Source organism: Gekko japonicus, unplaced genomic scaffold, assembly GCF_001447785.1.
Source record: "Gekko japonicus isolate JY-2015 unplaced genomic scaffold, Gekko_japonicus_V1.1 scaffold2157, whole genome shotgun sequence".
Classification (NCBI taxonomy): Eukaryota; Metazoa; Chordata; class Lepidosauria; order Squamata; family Gekkonidae; genus Gekko; species Gekko japonicus.
This window is the reverse complement of record NW_015171569.1, coordinates 33768-61186: the sequence shown is the minus strand read 5'-3', so window position 1 is coordinate 61186 and position 27419 is coordinate 33768. Positions and strand designations below refer to the sequence as shown.

At 46.9% G+C, this 27419-nt stretch overlaps 1 protein-coding gene across 3 annotated transcripts in view; it reads left to right on the top strand.

The window, feature by feature from the left end:
- Positions 1–1685: 1685 nt before the first annotated feature.
- Positions 1686–27419, top strand: part of GIPC1 (GIPC PDZ domain containing family member 1) — a 43236-nt gene continuing 17502 nt past the window's right edge. The window contains exons 1-4 of one of the 3 annotated variants that reach the window (XM_015419789.1): positions 1686–1747; positions 6229–6561; positions 7557–7742; positions 12887–13067. In XM_015419789.1, the coding sequence (XP_015275275.1) occupies positions 6280–6561; positions 7557–7742; positions 12887–13067 (649 nt within the window). In that variant the 5' untranslated portion in view covers positions 1686–1747; positions 6229–6279. Of the gene's footprint in view, positions 1761–5631; positions 5653–6228; positions 6562–7556; positions 7743–12886; positions 13068–27419 lie in introns of those variants that run through there. The other 2 variants (XM_015419791.1, XM_015419790.1) reach the window with 2 other exon arrangements.

Below are 27419 nucleotides of genomic sequence, written 5' to 3'. Positions count from 1 at the left end.
GCATATTGATGACACCCTAGCCCATACTTCTGGGCAATCTGGGCGAGGGGTTGCATGTATATGTTAAACAGTATTGGGAAAAGCACCGCCCCCTGAGGCACCCCACATTGCAGCGGGTGCCTCTGGGACTGCTGTTCCTCTAGCACTACCCTCTGTCCCTGACCTTGGAGAAACGAGGCAAGCCATTGAAGGGCAAGCCCCTGGATCCCCACGTCGGTGAGGCGGTGGGACAGCAGCTGATGGTCGACTGTATCAAATGCGGCCGACAGATCTAACAACAACAACAGCGCCGCCACACCACCTCGATCCAGATGCCTACGGAGGTTGTCAGTCAGGGCAACCAGTACTGTCTCCGTCCCATATCCCGGGTGAAAACCAGACTGGAATGGGTCAAGGACAGAAGCGTTATTCAGATAGCTCTACAGCTGAATCGCCACCGCCCTCTCAATCAGTTTGCTCAAATAGGGCAAATTGGACACTGGCCGATAGCCAATTCAGCCAGGTCCAGGGTTGGTTTTTTCAGGAGAGGGCGGACCATCGCTTCCTTGAGTGCCGGGGAACCGCCCTTCCGAAAGGGACTTGTTAACAATCTCCCTCAACGTAGTGGGGCAACTAGTCAGGCGTGTTTTTAGCTCAAGGCTCCCCGGCCTCGGGGAGGGGTGAGTTTGTTGGTGCCTGGCGCTTATTTGCGACTGTAGAATACTGTGGAAAGGAAGAATTTATGTACATTTTTCTTACACCCCACAGGACCTTCTGGCGGTTGGAAAGGGGCACGTGGTTCGGTTTGATTGGGCAGGCATATGCAGTAAGGGAACCTGTGCTTTTCTCTCACCAACCTTACTTTCGATAGCAGAATAAGCACTTTTACATCGGAATGTGTAGTTTTCAGCCATCCTTCGGTTCCACAAGAGTCACACTGGACGTCTAGAGTGGCTATTGAAATAAATGAAGTTTAGGGGTGTCTAAATCAGAGTGTGTATGTGTGTTCATGCATGCACCGCCCTAACCTGAATGAACCATACTAGCTTTCTCTGGTCAGACGTCAGAAGCTAAGCAGGGTCAGCCCTGGTTAGTACTTGGATGGCAGATCATCAAGGAAGTCGACAGTTGCTATGGGGGGGAGCAGACAATGGCAAACTACTGTTTCTATCTTTCCTTGACAACCCTACGGAGAGGCCTGAAAGCCCATTGGATATAATGGGAATCATGCCAGTTGCCTTGCGTGGGCTCTATTACAGCACACAAAAGTTGCAATAAAAATGAGAACCCTCATTCCACTCTGGGGCTGCCATTCTAGAGCCAGGCCCGACTCGTTGCCCTACTATTGGCTCTAGTAAAATGTAATGACACCAACCGACCACTAGAAGGCTGTGAGTCGACAAACACGGGCACAACAACGTTGTTTGGAGGGCGACTTCAATGAACGAAGATCGCTGCCGCTACGAAGCGTTATTCCCACAGCGTTTCCTAGCTGGCACAATCCCACCCTCCCCCTTCAAGAAATAGTTTACTGCGTTTCCCCTGATTTCGTACCGCCCCTTGGATAGAGTTGGCGAACATGATAGGAAAGGCCCGGAATGTTCCGCCTTAGCAGAACAAGCTGTGATTGGTCAATGAACTATACAAAGTGTACTCCGATTGGTTAGGAGGCGCGGCTGTGTGCCCCCGCCTGCTTCTGAGGGACGGGCCTGGCTGCGCTTGGCTGTAGTTTCGCTGAGGGACAGGCCAGGCGAGGAAACGGACGAGGGTAAGACGAAGAGGTCGGGGAAATGTGCGGATTAATAAATGGGGGGCTTCAGGGAGGGGTCTGTTCCGGGAAGGGGGGAGACGGAATACGGGAGGGGAATGAAGGAAATTTTGGGTAAGGCTGAGTCAGGAGTGGGAAGAAGATCCCAGAAGTCCTATCATCTAGCGCTCTTTCCCCACCCCCACCCTCACTGAAGCGGGGTTCCTGCCTGTTTGCACATGTAGAAAGCCTAGCTGAGGTTGCCAGGATACAGAATACGTGTGAAGGTGCATTGTCCCTGAGGCATTTTGGAAGGATAATCGAAACTCAAGCGGGAGTCCAGATTCCTGGGTTCTTTGATGGTGTATTGGACTGTAATTAAGTGGCAGTTTTGCTGAACGTACTTCGATTTTCTTCCTGGCCTCCCTCTAGGAAACGAGTGTTCAGTTGCATCGCTATCCTCTGATTCCAAACGTCAAAGACAGGTGAAATGTTAGTGATATCTCTGTATATGCTTGCATAGAGAGGGAGGAAACTCCTCACAAGAGGTTTTCTTTTAAGCCTGTGGATATCACTTTGACGACCCACTTGGTTAAAGTATACTGAGTCTGTGTCTCCTTTTTCTTGTTGCCAGTGCAGGTAAGCTAGGAGACACTGCTGGTAGGTTACCTCTGCATCCTCATTATAAATGGGAGGGTCAGTTTCACTGCTGATGACGTTTACCTTATTTTCCTTGATTGTCCTGGGTAAATAGGGGATAACCCAATAGTAACACGCAAATGTCCATTAACTTAGAAAACTCACTTTCCTTTAATTATGAGTTGATTTTAATGGCTTGCCAGTGATGTCTGTTCTAAAGCGACTGGGAAACAAGGGGGGGGAAACACATTGTGTGACTATTCTGATCCTTGTAGAAGTCCTAATTCACCTTTCCACAAGTATGTTTGCTGAGATTAAAAGTTGTTCCTCTCTGTTGTTTTGTGGGATCATGTTTAGCTATGTGGGAAGGAGTGATTTGGTTTAAGAGGATTTTGTTTGTTTGACTGTAATTGATGGACTTGGGCTCCATATTTGCAAAAGCTAAAAAAAAAGATTGCTTCATTTCATCCTTTATATCAAAGGTACTATAAGGTTTCCTATGTTAAAGCCAAAGGAACACGCATACAGGCTGCTTCCCACTTCTAACCACAAGCTGTTTAGGTGGAAGAATGGGGTGGGACATATATTTGGTATACACTTAGGTGATGGCAGGCAGGCCTAACCTATAGTCATAACTGTGTTAAATCTGACTGTCCAGTGTACGTGTATGGAATATAATGCTTTACCATTTGGTGTGTTAAATCTCACAAGCTGAGATTTCTGTGTTCTTAGTCCCGTTGTTCAGATAGCTTTGCAAATGCATGAAGGTCTTTCCAGGAAGGTGCAAGTCAGATGCTTCCCACAGTTGGGGGGGGGGGGGACTAGCATTTTAAAGTTGCTGCACAGTTGTTCTTACCCTCACACCTACGATTCTTCCTGCTGGTCGTTTGCTATTCTCTTTCTATTCTTTGCGAACATTCCAGTCTTTGAAAATCCTAGAGGCAGAATACTTAGGTAAAACAAGCCATTATAGGGGAATTCAGCTTTGTTGTGTTAACAGTAAATGACAACCGTTACAGAGCTCTTGGTATACCATCACTGATGAAATTTGGGCTGCCCAATCCATGCAGACATATGCAAAATAACCTACCTTAAACTGCTAGTTTAGTCCTCACATTCTCCCCACCTGATGTCTAGAGACCTCATTAATTTACCAATATGAGGTAGCTGATCATCAGTTCTTGAAGCAGGAAATTACTCCCACTTTAGTATCTGGTGTCATTTGTTATTTTGTCTCATAGAATTCAGGGACCAGCAGCTGCAAACAGCCCCATTTTCACTTTTTAAATGTTCATTCATCAAAATAATACATAGCTTAACTGGGGTCCTCAAATGTTTCTCACAGACCCTCCTCCATTATAATGATACTGTTGGTGAAGTTAATAATCAGGCTCACATGTTTTACTAGTCTAGGAAATAGCCACTGTTTGTTATAATGTACTTACAGTATTAGAAGGAATAACTAGGCTACTCAGGCTGTAGCTCTGCTGATAAGGATTTGAGGGTAATTATGGATCACAATTAAACATGGTAGGCTACAAAAATAGAAAATAGCATTTTGAGAAGTCCCTGGGCATGTTCTTTCAAAGATATTTTAAAATAATATGATTTCCCCATTTTTTTCCTTGTCAGTAAAATAGATGAGGGAACAGAGAAGTTGCAGGTTTTTCATTCCACTGGGTGAGAAAAGCTGTGTATAATCTAAATAAATAAATACATTGAAGTAATAAGTTAACCCATGTCTTTTTGCCATTTTAGCAAACCCTGCTTTCTTTCTCCACTTTTGTCCTCCCAGTCTTATTTACCTTGTAAGCATCTGTGGAGGAACTGCTTCACATGGAAGAACTATGAAGCCTCTAGCATAGACTGACTAAATGTTAAATGGTACCAACAGCCACTGAGTCTACCCCAAAGTTTATGACAGCTGCTGGTGATGGGGATGAACAAGGTCAAAAATTGAAGCTGCAGGCATACTCACAAGTTGGGAGTAAATTGTCTTGAAATCAGCGGGACTTCTTTGTAAGCATGCATAGAGGCATAGCTGAGTTGTCTAGTGAATTCGCAGTCACTTTCATTGGAGGGCTTATGAAGGGGCTTGGCAAGCATCCCTTCCAATGGTTTAGAACTAGATAAAGTAATTGCTGTCTTAATATAGAGCGTTCAGGCGGGAAGTCCATTCAAAGAAATACAGTTATCTGGAGCTTAGCATTTGATGTCTGTCTAACAGTGCCATCCGAAGCAGAATTGCACTCTACTAGGTCCACTTGACTTCAGTGGACAGAAGGGTGTAGCTCTACTTAGAACAGCACTGTAAGACAGTCGGCTGAGAAATCCCTATATCAGAATGGAACATTGAGTGGATTGCTATACAAAGAAGTTGTGGAGCATATTGTTAAAATATCTGGTCTTTCCCAAAACCAAACTTTGAGATATTAAGTTGTTTCCAAGATTGTTGTATTGGTCCTTCAGTGTGAATCATTGTGTAAGTAAAGGTTATATCACTAATGGCATTATTTTTCGTTCTTTAAAACATTCTTCTGCTCCTGTAAAATGATAATATCTTCACCTACTCTGTTTCTTTTATGGTGAGACCTATCAGCACTTTTTCCTGTATGTCTGCTGTCTTGACGGATTAATATGCAGTGCTCCTGGGAATGATTTGGGTTGTGGCATGAAATAAGTGTTTAAAGTGAACACCAGGGCTTTTAAATATTTAGTCTTGGTGGATTGAGATTTCTGAAGGTGTGATGGTATCGTTCTGAACAGGTATCTGAGACAGGAACAAAGATGCAAATAGTATTAAATTAGGGTTTTAATTGGCTAAAGTGGGTTGGGGTGGTCTCGGTGGCTGGGATGACAAAGAAGAGGGCTGTAGGAGCAAGTAGTGCAAGGCTCTGTGGTAATCAGAGATGACAGGATGAATGCAAGCACGACATGAAACAAGACCAGATTCCACTTTGAAAAATGTGACTGGGGTAGGGGGCATTTGTTTTCATGGATAAGGAACATTTCAGACTGTGAAATGCACTTCCCTGTTGCTTGGCTTAGAGACTATTCATTGTAGAGCAGTCACAAGGTTTGGCTGAGTTCCCTGGCTGTTCCACCCTGTAGGGAACACCCTGTAGCCAGTTACTCTGCTCCAAACTGGCTTGCAAGGGCGTGCTCCACCCTGATTCCTGAATGGAGACATTAGAGGCTCCCTAGCTGGAAGGGCACCTGCTGCGCCTGTGCTTTTCACTTGTGTGTTCTCACAGCCTGGTTGAGGAATATGTATCATCAAAAGAAATGTGAGTGTTTTGTGTCATGATAATTATTCAGGGATCCTCCTTTCTAGGGTCAGTAGGTAAAGGAACATTATTTTCATTGTGGGGTTTATCTACAATGCGTTGAAGTGTGGGTGACTATGATCCTGTAGTATTTAGTTTGTATTGTTTGTGCATATGTGGTCAAGGCCTTGGTGGCTGCACATTTTCTTCCCTAGGTATGCTGTCTCCCCACCCCCACCCTTTCCCTTTCAGGATACTGATACATTTCAAAGGACAACAGTAAATATATGTGAGCAAGCAAACAGGCTGGTTTAAAAAAAATACTTGTAGGTTTATTCGTAAAGCACTTGTCTGCTCATCAACTGAGTAATTCTGAATTGATGCTCTGGACATGGAACTGGTGTTTTCTCCTGATAAATTCTATAGCCCCTTCTATCTCATGTTTCCTTCTTCCTTACCTAGGCATCATATTCAAAAGAACTTCCTGGAAGTGAAATAAACATCCCTTCCAAAGCCTGTCCTTTGCATTTGTCTTGTAACCTGTTTTGCATCTTGAATGGCTTACTAAATTTCCATCTGTGTCCCTTCTGCCTCTAGGTCCATATCTTGGCTGACTGACCTTCCCAGCTGACTGGCCAAAACTCCCTCATGCCGCTTGGACTAGGGCGTCGGAAGAAGGCCCCACCACTGGTGGAGAATGAGGAAGCCGAGCCCATTCGAAGTGGCTTGGGTGGGGTGGGGGTAGGTGGTGTTAGTGGTGTGACTGCTCTTCAGCCTGGCCTTCCCCCACCACCGGCTAACCTCCGCCCCCGCCTTGTTTTCCATACACAACTGGCCCATGGCAGTCCCACTGGCCGGATCGAGGGCTTCACCAATGTTAAGGAGTTGTACAGCAAAATTGCTGAAGCCTTCAAAATCTCACCACTTGAGGTAAGCACAGACCTTGCTTTTTCCTGATAATGTGCACTCAGTTCCCAGAAAGTTGTGTGCAGTGACAGGCTCCATGGAAGGGGGTAAGACCAGAGGTCATTTCAGGGGGGGGGATCGCAGTTCCCCCGGGTGAGGTACGGGGGCGGGGCACATGACGAAGCCCCACCCCCTGCTTCCGGCCGCCCCGCTTCCGGCCCTCATTCAGCCAGGAGGAGGCAGGAGAAGAGGGAGGGTAAGTTGCTTCCTCCCTGCCTCTCCCCACCCCTGCCTGCCTGGGGCCAGGGAGGGCCTTCGTGGGGCTTCCTTGCACTCCCGCCGGCCTTGCAGGTCCACCGCTGGGCCCCTCATGGGGCTCGGCAGTGGAGCTGCAAGGCTGGCGGCGGCCGGGACCATTGGGGGTGGGGTGTGTGGCCTTATGACACACTTCCGGTGATGTCAGGGGGCGTGGCATATGCTAATGAGTTATGCTAATGAGTTCCCCTAGCTCTTTTTCTACGAAATGACCCCTGGGTAAGACACAGGGAGGGGAAAGCAAACTTGACCCAAAACTGGAATCAAGAACCACAAGGGTAAGAAAGAAGTCTGATAGAGGGCCAATATTAAAAACCTAGTGTAAACTTATAATATACAAAAATCCATGTATTTATTAGAAAGACAGTTAAAAACAAATAAGGGCCCAATGAAAGCCTCATTACAAAGTGCAAGTGGCCTGGACACAAGGACCAGTACAAGTGACCTGACGCGTTTCCGCCCTATTGGGGCCCTTCTTCAGAGGTCAAACAGTTCGAGGTACACATGTTACAATATTGCATATTACAAAAATAACAAATAAGTTAATACTGGACCGAAAAAGGAAAGTTAAGCAGCAAGATCAGTAGACACAAGACGAGGATGTTTATGAAGATGAGAGTCATGTGTCTGGTGCCAAATGCACCTATATGACTTAGGAAATGTTTAGCAACAGGTTCTCACACTTCTTTCTTGATGCTTCCTAGGTAATGTTTTGTACCTTAAATACCCATAAAGTGGACATGGACAAGCTTTTGGGTGGCCAAATTGGCCTGGAAGATTTCATCTTTGCTCACACCAAGGGCCAGAGGAAAGAGGTTGAAGTGTTCAAGTCTGAGGAGGCTCTGGGCCTGACTATCACAGACAATGGTGCTGGCTATGCTTTTATCAAGGTATTTTGGGATAAACTCTGTTTGGGCCCTCTCCTATGGAATTCTTGTCTTCTAGTGCACACACACGCACACACACACACGGTGTGCCATTTGCTGCTGTCCAGTCACCCTCTGCTGCGTGTATATTTTGTTTTTTCACACACACAGACTCCTTACCTCCAATCTGGTCCTGGTCCTGTCTGCCTCCTTGGCTTCCTTCCTGTAAATTACTTGGAGTAAGTGGAGGGACAGTGAGCAACATCAGTTACTGCTTCTTGTCACCATTAGCCAGCCTCCCTTCCACTTCCGAAGGGGGGGGGCAGACAATGGTGGGAGGCTACTGCTCAGAAGAACAGAGAAACAGGGAGGTGCTGCTCTTACTTCCAACCTCCCATGGTGGAAAGCAAGTGGGTGACAGAATGCAGTGGCAGAAGCTCACTTTGCCCGTATGCAGGAGGAGAAACTGCCAGTCCTGTTGCTTTCCCAGGATAGCTGATGGGGAATCATAGAATCATAGAATGTTAGAGTTGGAAGGGACCTTGTAGGTCATCTAGTCCAACCCCCTGCACTCTGCAGGAGCATACGGGAAAGATGGTCATCCAGCCTCCGCTTGAAAACGTCCAGCCGAAGGAGCATCCACCACCTCCCGAGGCAGACTGTTCCACTGCTCAACCACACAGTTGAGGGAGGAAAAACTGTTGATGAGGGGCCTGGGAGGCTCAGTCTTTTGGGAAGGGCCTGGTCCTGGCTACTGAATGGGGAACCATGCAGCTGTGACCCAGGGCTGGTTCACAGTAGGAGTGGCTTATTGGTAGTAGTGGACCTGTGGAAGATGCCCTAGGCTGCCAACCCCTGACACCAGTTTTGCTTATCCACATTCCCTGAGCTGGGCTTCTTGACTGTTCTAAACTGAGGGGGGTATCTTTAGAAGAAGTGGGAGCTTGGGCCCATCTATGATATATTTCTTGCAAGGACAGCCTGTCCAGCCTACTATACTGAATGATTGCATGGCATTGTTACGTATTTCCTGTATGAGAAGTATTATGACCAGGTCAAACTCTTTCTTGCAGTGCAGACCTGAACTGAATTATATCCTTTAAGTACATTGAAGTCAGTGGGCTTACCAGGGTATAATTTAGTTTAGGATGGCACTGTTGGTGGTCTAAAGAGGAAGGACCTAGAAAATCGCTGGATCTCAAAAAGCATAAGTGTTTGGGGCTTTCTTGTTTATAATAAAGGTTTATAAAGTTATGAATACTGTAGAGGAAGTGACTAGCAATACATTTTTCTCCTGTCATGGAGGTTGGGTGTATCAGTGACTCTTAGACATGGTAATTAAATAAAATCTTTGGATTTCAATGCAGCATACTTCTGAATACCAAATACTGTGGACATACAGTGGGGTAATATTAGTGTTTTCATGCAGTGATTTCTTCCCAAAAGCTTCTGCGTACAGTTGCAACTAGGATGGGAGACTAGATTAATTCCAGTGGGGTAGCCATTTTAGTCTTCTGTAGTAGAATAAAAACGGAAGTCTAGTGATACCTTAAAGACTTACAAACTTTCTTCCAGCATGAGCTTTTTTTTTTGAGCCTTGGAGTGATGCAGCTGGATCGTTCTTCAGAAAAGAGCCTGTGTGTGCATGTTCACAAATTGCCTGTCCCATCATAGATCATCTGGGGTGGGGTGGTCATAGAACTAAAAGATTGGGAAAGAAGGCCTGTAAGAGGAGCCATGTTGGATCAGGCCAATGGCCCATCTAGTCCAACACTCTGTCACACAGTGGCCAAAACCCAGGTGCCATCAGGAGGTCCACCAGCAGGGCCAGAACTCCAGGAGCCCTCCCACTGTTGCCCTCCAAGCACCAAGAAGACAGAGCATAAATGCCCCAGATGTAAGAGGAGCCATGTTGGATCAGGCCAATGGCCCACCCAGTCCAATGCTCCGCGTCACCCAGTGGCCACAACCTAGGGGCCATCAGGAAGTCCACCAGATGAGCCAGAACTCCAGAAGCCCTCCCACTCTTGCCCCCCCCAAGAATACAGAGCATAAGATCAAAAGAGAAGCCATGTTGGATCAGGCCAGTGGCCCATCCAATCTGTCACACAGTGGCCAAAACCCAGATGTCATCATCAGATGTCACCAGAACTCCAGAAGCCCTCCCACTGTTGCCCCCCAAGCACCAAGTAGACAGGGCATCACTGCCCCAGACACAGTGTTCCCCCTAGACCTTATGGCTAATAGCAACTGATGGACATCTGGTCCAGATGTTTACCCATAAGAAGATATGAGAAGCCATGTTGGATCAGGCCAATGGCCCAGGTCAAAAGGAAGGGAGACCCCTTGTGGAGGCAAGGCCTTTTCCCACCAAGAAATCTTTGGCCACCTTTGGGAACGCCTCAGCCCATCCAGGGCCGGCTCACCGGCTAGGCGAACTAGGGGCTTGCCTAGGGCGGGCCGGCCCTCAGGGGATCCAAACTGTGCCCCGCCCTCCCTAACCAGGTGCCTGCCCTCTTGTGCGCAGGGCCGGGGTCAGTTTGCCCTTAGCAACTCAGGAGCACCCGGTGGAGGCGGCGGGAGGCCGGGGAAGCTTTTGCCGGGGAGCCCACGGGTGGCGCATGGGGGCATGGTGCCGGGGCGCCCGTGGCTCTGCACTTCAGAGCTGCGCAATCCTAGCACATGCACACCACGATGCAGCAGCACACCTTGCCACCCGCCATCCGCTCGCCCTGCCTCCATCTCCTCCACTCTCAGCAATCGGGGAATCAGGAAAGGAAAGCCTCTCTCTTGCACGTGCCCGTACCCCCCCACAGCGGAGCTTCCTTTAAAAAGTAGCCTTGATAGCGGCGGTGTAGCCGCACCCCCGAGATCCTGCTCGCTCCTCGCCGCCACACCCTCTCCCACGCCACCGGCCGCCATCCCCAGTGGCTTCTTTGCCCTGCAGAGAGGCTGCTCTGCCACGACCTTTCCCTGCTGTGGGTAGAGCTTGGCTTGGCTTTCGTGCCCCAACTTGCACAGTGCTGAGACAGGAATCATCTGGCTTGTTTTCTCCAGCGCTCATGGGGCCGAGCGAGGAGATCTCCATGGGGGGGGAGGGCTGGAGGAGGCGGACGAGCACCGGGAGTTGCAGGAAAGCAGGCCGACGAAACAAGCTGGAGGCCTGATCTCCGTAGCAAAAAATAAGAGGGTGTGGATTGGATTGTCCACTTGTATTTGATCCTTCCAAAGAGCCTCTGGCTGCCCTGCATGTTGCAACCTGATCCCGCGACTGGGAAGCCGAAGCGGTTCTTACTGAGTGGCAGCAGCACCTCGAACATTTCCGTGTGGGAAGCCCATCGACTTCCCCCCGCGCGCCCTGGAGATCTGCGTCTCCGCCCGCCCCGGGGGTCTGCTGCTGCTGGTGCCGGTGCAGGACACTGGGCTCATCTCTCGCCCGCTCCCTCCGGCTCTCTCTCTGCGCTCCAGGCTCTGTGGGGCCGTCCCTCCATGCTGCCCGGCCCCACCCCCGAGCCAGACCCGCGCCGCAGCTCACCCGCCCTCCCCCTCCCCCCTGGGGGGGAGGAGGCGGCGGCAGCAAAAGGGTCTTCAGGCCCCACCGGGAGGTTGGCATCTGTGCCTGCCTAGGGCGCAGAAGCACCTCGAGCCGGCCCTGGATGCAAGGGAGGGGTCCTGGCCTTGGAAAAACAACAACACTGCAGTGTTTATTATTTAACATAAGACGTTGCTGTTCTTGTCAAGATGCTGTAGAACAGAAGTCTACTCATCAAAATGCAAACCCAGACCTAGTAAAACAGTCTCTGAAAGCTCTCCAAACCAACACTGTCTGGTTGCTTTGGTTTTAACAGAAGTGAAAGTCTGTTCCCAGTAAACTTTTCTATGGTTCTGATCTCCTCCTTTTCTATTTCATTTCAGGAGGCTGTACTTCCTGATAGATTCTTAGAATTAGGAACTGTGTACCCCTTTTGCACACTTAATTCACATTGTGATTATACCATGCTTTCCAGATTGCAGTACAAACACACATACATCCAAAACTTTTTAACACTCCATTGCCCTAGTGTTGCTTTATTGTTACAGTCAAAACCCTACAAAAACAAATATTTTACCCAAGGAAAAGGAATGCTACTTTCCTAGCATGGATTATAGGCCATTTCCTTGGGAAACGGGTTAAGAAAGAGGCAGATTCAGGAGCTTATTATCTTCAGTGGCTGCAGAAGGCATTGGTAAAAGCTTTGGTTCCCGGGGCTTGATGGTGCAGGTTCTTTGGTTCAGAAGTGTTGCTGTGTTGCTGGGCTGCTTCCAGGAGTACAAGTTTGCCTGGTGGGGTGTGGTTTATGCCTTCTTGCAAGGTGTTTGAGAACTGCTTTTGCAGGAAACAGGATGTCAGACTGGTTGGGCTGCTGTTTGCATCCACTGTGACTAAATTAGAAATAGAAATATTAATTATGATTCACCAGATCTCAAGGAGGTGTTGCAAGCTCAGCATTAGAGCAGAGTGGAATGTGCAATAGATGCCCGGAATTTTGAATCATGTTCTTGAAACTCTGTCACTGAGTGCTTTTGTCTATTTTGCTCGTATGGGTGAAAAACCTTGCTTCCCTGCCCAGTGTTTTCTGAGAGGTAGAGAGGCTCTTGCTGTAGATCAGCTTGTGGTGGATCCCAAGACTGAAACAAGCAGAAAGGGGTGGGGCTGAAATGTGAATACTGAACACTCAAGTTAATTTCTTTGCTATGTGGTCTGGCTGTGTATGAGGGAGTTAGTCCTGGCACACTTCAGTTATAAATGAGGCAAAACACTCCTGGAGAGATGGACTGGTCTAAGCATACTAGTTGCTTTACTTATAGTCAGATAATTAGAAAAGCATCCTAGAGAAGGATTATCCTGCCATTGACCTGATGTATCATGAACTTCTTTCCACTATGTGCTCCTATGTTCCTTCCCTGAAGGCAGGCTGACAGTTGTCAGTCATACAGGGGAGGAGACATAATTCTGGAATGAGCGAGTAGACCAGAGCCAGGTAGGAGATTGACTCCACTGCGCTTCAGTTTATCCTCTCATTCATGGCCAGATTGCCTTCTGAAGCTCTCAGGGTGGGAAATGACCTAGGTCAGGAAGCGACTAGGCTTGCATATTCAGAGTGACTCTTCCCATATGTTACTGACAGAGAATCAAGGAAGGCAGCGTTATTGACCGGATTCAAGTCATCAACGTTGGGGACATGATCGAGTCCATCAACGGTCAGAGCCTCATCGGCTGCCGGCATTACGAGGTTGCCAAAATGCTCAAGGATTTGCCCAAGGGCCGCACTTTTACAATGAAGCTCACTGAGCCCCGGAAGGCTTTTGGTAAGTGGACCCGGCCGATTCTCTGGTTGTTTGGCTGTGTGTTGCTAGGAAGTATAACATTTGTTTCAGGTAAAGGCATAGTTTACTAGGAGCTGTCAGTGTGCTGTTTCTCCCATGCACTGTTTTCAGAGGGTCCAGAGTTCTTTGACGCATGTTAAAGTCTGGCTTTGGCCTCAATATTATGCCAAACCTCCCAAAATTTGATCACCGTTGAATGGGATTTATTGAGTCAGTTTCCAGATAAAACTCTTAACTTCCAGCCAAAAATGCAGCTTGTTTAGCAAACCTCTTTCTAAGCCTATTCATCTCAAAACTTTTCCCAAGCTCCCAGTTTCAAAAGCTTAAGTCTCAGCATTAACTTCCTTCAAAAATTCACTCAGTATAGGTAACAGGAATGTGAAATGACAAAGAAGTTGCACACATCGCTTCGGATAAGGCACAGCTGGCTGTACTTAACAAAGAGAATCTCTGGATTTTATGGGCCTTTCCTAAGTAGGTGGATGATTATTTTAAAGGGGAGCAATATTTAGTAGTGTTAACATTTATAACATCCCTCTATTGCTGTCTTCTGCCAGCAGGTAAAGACTTTATTGTTTTGTTTGGCTTAACCCCAATCACAGTTATTGGCCCTCCCCGCTGATTTTGATGTTATGCATGTTTCTATGTTTTTATTAAATTTTACATATGCTTTATTTTATATGTTTTAATATTGAAATGTTTTGAATTTCCCTGCCTTGGGGACATAGAGATGGTTTATACAAATAAACAAACACCTGAGGAAAAGTTGACAAGGAGAAAGAGATGTGAAGGCCCGGAAAAAAACTGTAAAAATTAGGGGGGGGAATGGGTTTTTTTCCTTTTTTTTCCAAAACCTTTTTTGTTTTTTTCCGAAAAATTGGAAAAATTGAAGAAAAAAGAATTTTTAATGGAATGTTCTATTTTAACATGATGAATAAAATATTTTAAGACAAAGTGTTCAAATATTTTCCAAATCATTTCTAAAAAATATGTATGGTATCAGATTAATCTAATTTCTGTGCACTGAGGACAAGCAAGTCCTAGGTTACAAACTGAACTCTCCAATGGATAATGACAGACACAACAGAGTAGCTGCAGAAGCAGAGACTGAAACCGATACTGATAATTACAGCTCAGAAAATGATTCTGATTAAATTTTCACATTACAAGTTCTTCTGAGAAGAAAAATGTGATTTGCAAATATTGTCAGGTGAAATATGCATTTACAAATGCTACCAGGATGACAAAACACATTCTTGTATGTAACAAGTGTCCTGTAGATATTAAAAAACCCTTCATGGATCTAAGTGAAGAGGAGTACAATGATGAAAATGCACATAGTTTTTCCCAAAGTTCTCATTCAAGAAGTCCTCTTTCTACTCCATCTGTAACATCAGCAGCACCACAAAGTGTTGTTCCATCAGCAGCATCTTCAAGTGAACAGATACTGAAGACAGCTGCATCCAAAACTTATTCAATTAATTCATTTGTAGACAAGATGACACCTGAAGATCAGGAAAAACTTGATTAAGCTCTTGCAAGAGCAATATATTCATCTTCGTCATGGTCTTTGTGCAGTCCCACACATGGGTTGGGCGCCTGCGCACGACCTTGATCGGAGAACCTTCTAGAACTTGCCTCAGAAACCTTTTTTGGCAGGCTCTCTTCCCACCCTGGGGTGCAGGCACGCACTGCGCATGCCTGGAGCGAGGTAGAGAGCCGCCTCCCAATCAGTTCTTCTTCGACCACCTTTGCGTTCACACCTCTCTAGCGTCGCTCTTCAGAATTGCCTCAGCTGAGTACTTCTCTCCTGGTTTTCTTCTCCTTATTCTTATTCCTCCTGAAAAACGAAACAATTTTTTTTACTATTTTTCCTCACTTTCATTTCTGTCCGCACCCCCCCCCCTTGGTCGGGGAGGTATTTGTATGGGATGCACAAAATTCTTTAAGACGTGTCGCCGTTGCCCAGAGAAACTTCCCTCCAACAATGGCCTTAATCTTTGTTTTGTCTGGACGAGTCTCACTGGGTTGATTCCTGTCCCCATTGCGCAAACTTTACTCGACAGGCCTGTAGAAATAGGACGGCCCAACTTAGAACGTCTCTTCTCGAGGAAGTTTTGCGTCCTACGATGTCTTCAGTCACTTCCCAGCTCGAGGAAGTTTTGCGTCCTACGATGTCTTCAGTCACGTCCCAGTCTTCTGTTCCACCCAAACACACTGACAATGCAAAATCCTTAAAGCATAAGTCTAAAAAGCACGAAGACAGTCGGCTAAGCCGAAATTGAAACCCTCGATGTCTGCTTCGGCTCCGAAGTTTGATCCCGTGGTGATCTCTGGTCTATCGACATCGACTCTGGTGGTCTCTTCTGCGGCTCCACCTTCATATAAGCCTAGTCTTCAGCCTCCTCCTCCTCCTACCTTGTCTTCACCATCAGGACATATTCCACCTGGTCAGCATTCCAAGTTGCCTGTCCAGCAGCCTTCCTCTCATTGTGCATCTCGGTCTCACTCCTGAGGCTCCCATATGCCTATCTACCCTTTGGATGACAGGGAGCGTTTCATGCTAACTCAATCCAGGTCGAGGTCTCACAATACTCGCAGACCACACCCTTATCATTGCTCGCCTTCTCCGTTGAGATCGGTGTCCGATTATAGATCCTGGTCTCCAGATGTCCAGCACCGTAGGACATATTACCCTCACTCTACTCCAGATCTTCTACTCCTCGCTGAGATTGTTGTCTAGTTTGGAAAAACTGATTGCTACGGAGGCCGGCCGACTTCGTCCTACTCCAGGCGTTCCCACTCGGTAGCCTCAGTCCATTCCCTGGGGCTCAATTAGCCTCCAGATGTATCTATGTCTGCAGATGCCCCGAAGTGTTCTCCTTTAGAACCTCAGTATCCTCCTCATGCGGGTGATGAAACACCTATTGATGTCTCCCAACCGCTTCAGTCACCTTCTCCGGACTTGGTATCTGACCATTCTGTATCTGGTGATCTTGATCCTGATATCCTTCCTCTTGAGGACAACGCCCGTCAGTCGAGTTCCATCTCTCCCACGGAAGACCCAAAAGCCTATTTGGAGCTTATTACGCGAGTGGCTATGGCTCTTCAAGTATAAGGCTCTACGAAAACTCCTGCAGTGACTGATGTTGTCCATAAGTTAGTCCAAGCGGATTTGCCACCTTCAACAACTCTCCTGTTGCTTCCGGTCCACCTTTCGGTCCTCAAGGAGTCATGGGACCATCCTGCCTCTGTCACTCTGATATCAAGATGTTATGATGGCCTTTATAAAGTTCAAGAATCTTCTGGAAAATTCTTGTTTACACAACCTCTGCTGAACTCGATGATAGCTCATTCCTCTTCTAAGTCCAAACAACCTGTTTGACAGTCTGCTCCTCCCGACCGTGAGGGAAGGAAGATTGATGCTACTGCCAAGAAAACGTACTCAATCGCTTCCATGAATGTTAGAATCGATACTTATCTGTCATATGTCTCCGCTTATGCCTTTAATGTCGCTTTTGCCATTTGTCCAGTTCTTGAATTTGTCCAGAGGAACATCGCCTCACTCTGTCTGCCACCTTGTCTGAAATCTGTGCTATTTCCAAGCAACGGTTTCTGTCATTTCAGACAGAACCGTTTTAGAACCGGTTCCCTACCGGAATTCCCTACCGGAATTTGTAATTTCACACACAAATGCTTTTGTCCCGTTTAGGAAATGGGGCTGAAGCATTTTACTTGTCAACTGCTTCCAAGTAGTCTTCAGTTTCCTCTCCCGGTTCTGATGCGCTTTTTCCCACCGTTTTCCACCCGCGCAGGCTATCTCCATCTTTTTTTTGTTTTTTGAACGGTCGCCTTAGAGCGCTATAACGGTATAACGCAACAGCATTAGATCAACCCCATTGGAATGCCCGGAGTGTTGTGTTATAGCACTATAGAGCTATAGCACTCTAAAGCAAACATTCACACACACACAAAAAAAGCCAGAGATCGCCCGCGTGGGCGAAAAACGGTGGGGGAAAAGCGCTGCAGTCTGAAATGGCAAACCGCTTCAGATCCAGCTTTTTACTGGAAGGGGAAAACCATGTGTGAATTGGCAGCCCTATACCGGTTTACTCCACGACAAATCAAAAATGGCTTCAAAACGGGTTAAAAAGGGTAATGTGAAATTCCTCATAATGACTTTCAATCTGGAAAAGAAAAAGAAGTGCTAATGTAGCAATTTTTTTTTAATTTTTCCGGAAATTTCCGTTTTCCCTGAAAAAACCTGGGGTTTTTTTCCGAGCTTCAAAATTTCCAGAAATTTTTCATCTCTAGAGTCACACAGAGCAAAATGTATGCTGCATGCAAAATGGTAGTCACAGGACAAATCACATCTGTATTTAATACAAATATACATCTAGGTTCCTATGAAGATCATGGAATTCAAGGTGGCATACATAGGGTTCCCTGGAGGTCTCCAATCTGAGCACTTACCAGACCCAGACAGTTTCACCAGGGTTGCTGCATCCTGTGCCTTCCAACCATATCCTGGGATTAGATGGACTGAGGGAAGTGTATGTGCGCTTTTGATTTAGTAGGCAAACTACTTAGACCAAAGGAGTTGCTGACTTTCTGTTGATTCGGGGATCTCATTGAATTGGTTTGGGATTGGGTATGTTGTCCACATAACACATATTAAGATTAAGAATGCATAATTTATACAGTTTGTTTTTTCTTAGCACAGGATTTGAATTGCATAAGTACAGATGTATTTGAGGAACTGTAAGAGCACAGGAAAGATGGGAACCAGGCAGATCAGCTCCTTTCCTGATTCCTCAAGCAGGAATAGATGGGGCATAGGACAAAAAAGTGTGCTGAATGCTGAATCTAGCTTCCTGAACAGAATCAGCTTTCCAGCGATTGGGGATGGGGTGAGAGTGCCTTGTTGTATCTCTTTCATCTCTTCATGGATCCCATGAATAGCAGAGCCAGAATAAGTTGTGTGAAATGGTTTTAAAATGCAGAATAAATCATGCTCAGTATTGTTTATACAGTTCATTTTTTCTCAGCACAGAATTTGGCTTGCATGAGTACAGATTTGTTTTTTGTTTGCACCACTCTGACAATAAGCATATAGTTAGACTTGCCTGTTGTGTCATAAACTGGCCAGTAGATGCTGCTGCATCTCATCAGCAACTAACAGTAACAAGATAGTAAACAAACGTATATTTGCAGAGGGTTCTCTTGCTATCTTAGCTATGGCAGAAGGCACAAGTAGGTGGCTGAAATTGTCATAATTTGCCTATCTTTTTCATGAGCTTAAGTCGCAGCTGGGGGTGAATAGCACTATGTCTTTGGTATACTTTATTATATTGCCAATCTCAGATGTGATACATTTTGAGTCAGGCTCTGAACAAAATGGTGAATGAGGTTGGGCTTCATATTCCTTGTCTTACGTGACTATTAGATGAGTCTTGCATTTGAAAATTCATCTCCCCGAACAACTATGAATAGTAGCTCAGTGAGAAAGGCATTCTATAAATGAAACAAGTTAGTTGATATTTTTAGGATTCTAATAGGAACCCATGAGCTGCACAGTTAGAAATAGGGAACCACATACATATAATCTCTACCATACTATTTGCAAGGTAATTGAGGGACTTTTCACCACTTCTGCCATGCAAAATGAACTCAGACAGCTCAGTCCTGAGGGCCACTGCAGCAGTAGCAGCCTGCTGCTGATGGAAAAGTGGCATCGCTGGTACATTTCCTATGGACATCTCCCAGGGGAAATAACAACAAGCATCCCTCTGCATAGCACAGATGGCATAGCAAGCACACGAGTTCATAGCAACTGGGGCATTACCCACCAATCAGGCAATGGTAGCTGATGATGTCCCCGTGAGGGGTACACACAGGAGAAGCCAGTCACTGTCCACTGATTTGGCCAGTGTGCCTTGGCATCACCCCACACACAGAGAGAGCCAGTGGACAGGGAGGAAAGGCTCAGCAACAGCGCACCCCCAACCAAGACATGTGGCCAGAGCACCTGTTTTCTAGCCCATAGAGGAAGGGCACCTATGTGATAGACCAGATACCCACTCTCCCGAGCAAGGGTGTGATTGGCAGCAGAAGTGCTATGTACACTCATCCATCCCTGCTCTGAGCCATGCACACTCTTCCCCTGAAAAGTAACAAATGAAAGACACCCCTGTCTCAGAGCCCACCCTCTTGGATGTGAAGGCATCCCTAAGGGAAAATCACAGGTGGGGAGGGCAGGAAGGGACATGAAGCTAGTAACATCTGCTCACAAACACAGGGATAGAGTTGTAGAACACCCCAGCCTTTATTGAACAGCAAATGATGTGGCCTGATGAATGGAGTTGCCTGTGTCTAGTATGGCTCTTCTGGCTTTGTGATTTGCTTGCTGGGGCTATGAGGAGACAGGCTGAGCAGTCCCTAGCACAGCATGTATATGAATGAGAGAGACACACTGGGCAGAAGGATGCTCCAGGCAGGATGCTTCCTGAAGCTGGGCTGGAACTGGCAGGAACGACACCAGTTACGCTCCCAGATCTCCCTGTTGAATCACCATCTGCACAGATGCTGAATGGAAACATGCGCAGTGATGGCAAACAGCACAGGTTCTGACCACAGCCAGGACTGTGGGACCCTGGCAGGGTCTGCAGTTCCACCCCATGGTTGCCAGGGAACTCCCTCTGAGGTGCATGTGGTAGCTATCCAAATGACACTGATCCTATGAGGAAGTGTTCCACCATGGAACCTGTTCCATCTGATGCTGCTGCAGCATAGTGTTCCAAACCTGCAAGGGAATGGGTCCCGTGGCTGCTTGGCTAGCTGAAACACAGAGTGCAAGGGGGCAGCTGCCAGACACCCCAAGCCACAGTGTGCCATGTTCCCAGTCTGGAGGCATGCCTGTTTAGGGAGTGTACTAACAGCCCAGTAAGGTGCTGTGTCCCCACCACCACCACATCACAGGCAGCTCTCCTGGGTACACTTCCCTGGGAGTATGCCCCATTGCATGATGTGGGGTATAGTGTCAGGTAGTCCTGGTTTAGGTTGCCGTCATACACACCACTGACTTCAGTGTGGGAGCCAGCATTGTCATGGCCACACGCAGACTCATGTGAGGGGGATGGAGGCAGGTGTGGACTCCCGGGCCAGGGAATCTGGATTCCTCCCCCTGCTCATCTGTCTGTGCATTCTTGCCTCTTTGGCTTGAACTTCTGGAGATGAGTTATCTCTTCAGGTTAGCCACACAACATAGACTTCATTGTTCCATTGAGTGTTAGTGCTAAGTGCCCTCTCTGTGCCTCCCTCGCCACCAAAATGGAGAACCGCACATTCTAAGTGTGTACAGTGGAGACCACTGAGATAGAGTCCCATGCCACATGCTGTAGCTGTTGGGGTGTCCTGGCTGAGGTTTTGTGCTGGTGGGTGTGGGGGGGGGGGGACTGCGACTGGGTACAGGGGTTTGGCTGCTGCTGGGAAGGGGATGATTGATTGTGGCTGTTGCTGGCATCATGTGCTCTGCCATAGTTTTGGGGTGAGATTGTGTTGGGGAGGAGGGCATGGCTTGTCTCATTGTATGGGTGCCTGTCAGCTATACCATAGTTTTTGATGGAGTGAATTTCCACCAGTTTTTTTGGGGGGGCGCATTCCTGGGCTGGGGCAGCTGTCTGACGTCTGCCACACCTCTGGGTCCACCGCTTTTCCCGCCAGCATAAAGGCTAGCACTAGCATTCCTCAATGACATTGTCAGTCCAAAGTCTGGCAGGGACACTCTGCTGGCATACCTTGGAGATACGCTGGCGAGGCACCTCATTTACTCTCTGTGTACTTCCCCAGCCCAGATTGTGCTGTGAGTGTACCTCTGATTTTTAAAAATACCATTTTCTGCTCTTTACTATGCATTATCAATATTCATACACTACCCATTAGTGACACTTTTGGGTGCTGTGTGAAAAGGCCTTGAGAGACAGCCAGGTTGTGGCTCACATCCAGGGCTGTTTGAAGCTGTGACACAGTAGCCTCCTCTCACCAGCAGAGGTCAGAGTGGCACTAGCTAGCAAGAACTCAGTAAACACCCCCCCCCCCCTCAAATCCTTGTTGAGGGGGAAATGCTTCAAAACACACTTTGGGTCCTGTTAAGGATACTTCCAAATGGGTCCATGGATCCAGTCAGGAAAGATTTCTCTGTCAAGAATCCTTTGAGGCCTTGAGAGGAAGGATTCTGTATTTAGTCAGCATAAGAAGGGAGCTCTGGCAATAGGGAGGGAGGGAGGATGTGAAAATTGTACACAGGTGCCTGGAGGAGTGCTGAGGAAGGGCGATACATGGAGCCGCAGAGCTGCTGCCAGACTGCCCAGCCCTCAAGAGGAGACATGCCAGGAGCTCTGTATCGAGAGCATGTGCTGAGCTTGGCTTGTCTCATCTGAAACGATGACTAGCCTAGAGCCAGCGCCTCCATTATGGGCAGGTTCCAGCTCCTTTTTAATCACAACCTGGCACTATCATTGTATTTCTTGGTCTCTGGTGCATTAGACTGGTGGTCACACAGGATGTCTTCAAACCTTGTTACTAAGCATCTTTGGTGTTCTGTTTAGCAGAGAGAGGTTCATCTCAAACCACAATGTTGGGTGATCATCCAACAAACATGTGAATTCTGGCTTCCTCATGTACCTGCTATGCATGATGTTTCTTCCTCCTTCCCAGAATAAGCCCCAAGAATTACAGTTCCCTAAAACATGACATTCCTTGCTGTTTGCACCACCGTATCCATCATTTCACCCTGCTTCTGCCACTGCAAATTCCTCCTTCCACATTGAGTAACTCACTAGTCAGTTCTGGGAAGGAAGATGATTTCCCACTTTCCAAGTTATTTTCTCCTTGGCTGCAGCCGCTGTGCATGGGTCTGTGTTTTGTTCCCCCCTTTCATCTGCACTGCTGGATTAATTAGTATTTCAGGGTGGTTATGCTGAATCCCTTCTCTCCCAGTAATACTTGAGTGTTGATGTGGCTGACTGTCCTAGGGATAGCTAAACTGAGAACGTTTCGTGTAGAATTGCTGGCTATTTAATAATGTTGTTGCTGTCTGTGTTCAAATAACCAAATATGATTATTAATTCTGGGACGTAAACTCTCTAGTGCTATCAAGATAACCCAGTAGTACAGTAGGCGCTAGTAGAATTTTGTATCCCAAGTGTATCTTTGATATTTTGTCAATTTTTCCTCAGCACTTCTGAAATCTGCCCATCTGAATTTGGTAATGTTTTAGTATAATCAGATTTTAAAAATCAACCATTGGCAAGCACATTGTTTAAAAATAAAATGGTGGGATTGGGAGGAGAAGCAGAAATCAGTACAGCCACCCAACGCAAATTCTCGGAACAGTTTGGGGTCCTACAAAGAAGGAATGAAGGCAGAGCTTGCCTGTCATAGGATAGCAGTGATGATCAGCTTGCCTGTTGGGATAATGGCTTGAGTTTCTCCAAGTGTGTGTTGCAATGGGGGTCTGTGCTGTCTTCCTGCACCCCCATCCTGCAACCTTCCAAGAAATCCACAAGTATTCTTTTCATGTTTTATATATGCTTCTTCACTGTCTTGCCTCATAGCTGCCAGGTTCCATCCTTCAAGTCTAGGACACTGTTTAAACAGGGAGCCTCGGGTTCGGAGCAGTGGAAGAGTCTTTTGGAGCAGCTGCCACAGGACTTTTAGAAGTCCTGCATCTGGTTGCTTTGCTGCTTTGGACAAAGACTAAGCAGCCCTTACCATCTTGTACTATACATGCATTGATGGATGTCACTGCTAGGACTTCCCTTGGTACATTAAACTGAGTCTTAGATGGCAGAATCCCAGTCTTTTGTTGTGGAGTTAGAGACTAGAGGATCTATGCAGCTTCCACCTAAGCCAATTCTAGGAGTGTTCTTTGGCCCTGTCTAGCATTCCCCTTCCTTATTCCTATTTGTGCATGCCCTTGCCAGGTTGCTTAATGCATGGCCTGCAGGTGCCTCCGTTCTTCCCCTCCATCTAGCTGTTTCCTTGGGGCTCCATATTCCTCAGTAAGCCAAAGCTCTTCAGTCAAGGTGATGAAAAAGTTATTAGCTGTTAGACACCCAGCCAAGTCTAGAGGCAGGGGCCAGCCCGGCTTTGTTGCCCAGTTAGAAGGATCATACTGTTCCTTAGAATGTCCAATCCTGGAGCTATGGGGACAGAGACAGGAAATCTAATAAGAACAGGGCCTGAAACATCTGGGGCCACTAACCAACTTTGGGCCAAATGCGCGTCCCTGCCAGATGAGACAGAACAACCAGATATTTTATCTGTGTTGCTTCGGACTATGAATTCCTAGTTCTGCCGTGGGGAGCTATAAGCAGACTGTGAGCAACTGCTGAGGCCCATTTAGGGTCTTTATGAAACTGTGGGATGTTGGCTGCAGGAGGGAGTGGACCAGGACTTCAGCAAAGCCCCCCCCCCCCTTGTGTGTGTTAGAAACTGTTTATTAAAAAGTTACTGGTTGGGGTGGCCTCTGAATGCCCAGAATGGGCCTTGTCCTCCTGAACTAAGGCTGGCCAAGTTGAAGTATATTGGGAGGGCATCCAGAGCAGAAGCCACTGCAGCAGAAGGAGGCTCATTCTGTACCCCTCTGTGAGAGCCAATGAGATTGTACAGAAGCGACCTGATTCAATATCAATAGCATACTAGTTTGCAAGGAAAGTCTAGTGTCTTTCAAGCACACACTCTTGCAGATGCTTGCTGTCTCTTGGCTAGTGTTAGTGCTGGACGTTTTCAGTGCAGCCCAAACCCAACCAGGGTGTGTAGGGGCAGTTTACAGCCAAGGCCATGGCCTTTTCATTACAAAACCTGCCTGGGCCACAGCCTGTAATGTACTAATTTGCACTTGGAGGGTAATAGAATACTAGAGTCACGTCCAGGCTTGATTACTGCAACTCGCTCTACGTAGGCTTACTCTTGAAGCTAATCTGGAAATTACAAAATGTAGCGGCGCACCTGCTTACGTTGATGCCTGTGCGGGCTCACGTTTGGCATGTGCTTTGTCAGCTGCATTGGCTGCCGGTTGAGTACCGGATCCGCTTCAAGGTGTTGGTAATCACCTTCAAAGCCCTATACAGCCTGGGACCAACATACCTAAGGGACCACCTCTTCCCATATATGCCTCGGAGAGCGTTACGCTCTGATAATCAGCATCTCCTGGTGATCCCTGGCCCAAAGGACGTCCGCCTAGCCTCGACCAGGGCCAGGGCTTTTTCTGCCCTGGCCCCCACCTGGTGGAACATGCTCCCTATCGAGATCAGGGCCCTGCGAGATCTTATTCAGTTCCCCAGGGCCTGCAAGACGGAGCTGTTCCGCCAGGCCTTTGGCTGAGGCAGTGGGCATCCACATATGGCCCCCCGAGGTTGCTGTCTCCCACCCACTGATAACCGACCATACCTACATCAATGGGCCGGATTCTCCCTATTGATTTTATATGTTTTAACCTATAAAATGGGTGGGATATAAATGCGAAAATTAAATAAATAGAGACATCTGTTGTTTTCTGTCAAAGAAGGAGGGCTGCAGCTGCTTGTTCCAGGGAACAGTGAGCAGGCACTTTGCTCTTTTGCAAACCCCAGCTGGCCAGCAGGTAACCAGACTGTGAAGAACTTTATTGTCCCTGCTGACCAGAGAGCTATTGCCTAGCCTGTAGGAGTAGGGGCTCTCTGCACAAATCCTACCTCTTTGCAGGTCCTACCTTGACAGAAGAAACAGGGAAATACAATAATCTAGCTTCTTCACTGGTGGGAAAGGCTCTTGACTGTGGTCTGGTACTTGATCTGCAAGAACGTCTTTAAGAATAAAAATTGCTTCTATCAGTATATCAAACAATTGTGTCTAGGTGCTCTCCTGTAGTGCAGTCCCAGGAAATGACCTTCAGGATGTTTCACCAGTGATTTCTCCCCACCCCCTTACATTGGGAGGCTCTCTGATGTAAGCCATGGTCACGAGAGCCGACAGAAGAAGAAAACACAAATCAGCCTGTTGGCATTTCAAGGTATTAGGTACCCCAGACATGAAATTCCATGGGACATAATTACAGGTAATATCCACAGCAATGTTTACACAAACAAATTAAGGGATATATATTTTCCTGAGTCATGGAACAATCTGGCAATTCCTTAAGAGTGATACACTCATTCTGTGTATTCTTCTGACACGTCAAAGGTGGACAGATGCTTTCTGTCACTTTGTTACAGAGAGGAGCAGTAATATGTGCAGGGCTCCTCTCCTCTCTAATTTTGGTGTTTGAAGAAAATTGAGAGTGATGGAGCTGAGAATGAGATGTTCCATCCAAATTTGGAATCACTCTACCTGTCTGGCTGATATGATTTAATGAATGGCTTAAAATAACATCTCGTATATAGGCTATCATAATTATTTGTAGGAAACCTCAGTTGTAGACTTGTTTCAGCCAGGCATGCTAGAGGTATAATAAATAGTTCTCTCTGGATAGTTCCTCTGGAACTGTCTGTTGTTGCCTGTTCTGGAATTTCTGTTTACATATTTCTTGCATCTGAAGATTCTGTGATTCCATTGGAAATACCGGTATGTCTTGCAGAGGCCTTTTCACACTATACCAGCTTTGATAATGAGCACTCTTTCCCCTCAGAAAGTTATAATAAATTTTAAGAAAGGAACTATACACCTATCCACCCCCCAGTTAAAACACCTCTTCCAATATGAACATGTATTTAGTTGCCATTAAGTTCATGAGACCTTCCTTGATAGCTTCTTTGTCCCTCCTTGAATATGTTGATCCAGAAATGTGTAATGGCAGTGGAATGAGTATCTACATGATAAGCTAGTAAACTAATATCTCTTAAAGCAGCTTGAAAAAGTGGTTAATCCTCACCCAATCTACATTCCTAGAATACTGCGCTCTTCCAGTTTCAATATGAGTTTAACTTACTTGGTTTTTCCCCCCAGGAGCACACACTATGGGTTACCTCTCACAAATTAGATTTTATGGTGTTTGTGTTCAGCAAACAAAGTAAATTGAAAGCCACAGCAGCTTGGTGTAGTGGTTAGGAGCGGGGACTCTAATCTGGGAGAACCAGGTTTGATTCCCCACTCCTTCACATGCAGCTGCTGGTGTGACCTTGGGTCAGTCATGAGTTCTTTCAGAGCAGCCCTTGAACGACATCTCTCAGCCCCACCTACCTCGCAGGGTATCTGTTGTGAGGAGAGGAAAGGAAGGGGATTGTAAGCCACTCTGAGACTCCAAGTGAAGGGTGGGGTATAAATCCAGTCTCCTCCTCCTCCTCCTCCTCCTTTCCTTTTTCAAAGCTGCTTTAGTGTCCTTACACACAATAGTTTTGTGTAATTATTAATAAATATTTCTAATTAAATCTCACCATTCCTTAAAGGCATTCAGGAGGGTTACCGCCAGTTTTACCATTGCAGTAAGTCTGAAAGAGATTAGGCTGTGGTACTGGCCAAAGATCACTTAGTGACCTTCAGGGCTGAGCTGGATTCAGACCCCTGGTTCTGTGTTCAATACTCCAGCCACTACAAGTGTCACCAGTTTATTAGGACAGGAATTGGGGGGGGGGGGGGTTAGTTCATTCAGTGAAGGACCTGTGTACCACAAGACTTGGCAGTAGTTTGCTTCTAAGCACAATATTACAGATGATGGACCAAGATCAGGTCTATGAGAAGGTAATTATCCAGTTTGTATCCCTGCCACCTCCTCTCTACTCTTTCATAAGTGGTTGTGAAAGACAGAGACTTCCTGTTGATAGCCAGATGAGTACCTCTGTCTTCATATATTTCCTGCCTGTTCTCTTCTGTACTTCAGAGACTATACATTGTGTTTTACATGTGGTTCCAAAGAGGACTTGCATGAAGATGCCAGCTGCGAGTTCCCCATGGCAATTCAATTTAGAAGCACTGCAGGGGCCCAGTTCTGCTCAGGCCCATGGTATGGCGGAGGAGGGGCTCCCACCCACACTATTTTTCTGACCTTAAATGACCCTGGGAAATGCTATCTACCCTCTTAGGGGGGGCTGCATTTGCAAGGATTCAGTGCATGTGGAGCCCTCCCAACAGGGCAAATAATCCTTCAGGGCCATTTTGGGTTGCGGGGGAAGGGTATAAGCCCATTCCCCCTGTGCCCCCAATACCAGTCTGAATTGAGTTGCCATGGGGAACTTTCTGCTGCAAGTCCCATGATGATCGTGTAGGTTTATGGGTTTCTTCATAAGTGCAAGCAGACAGTTTCCCTTGAAGAAACATGGCTGTGTGGTCAAGAGGCCGTTCCCCCCTCCACAAATGTGG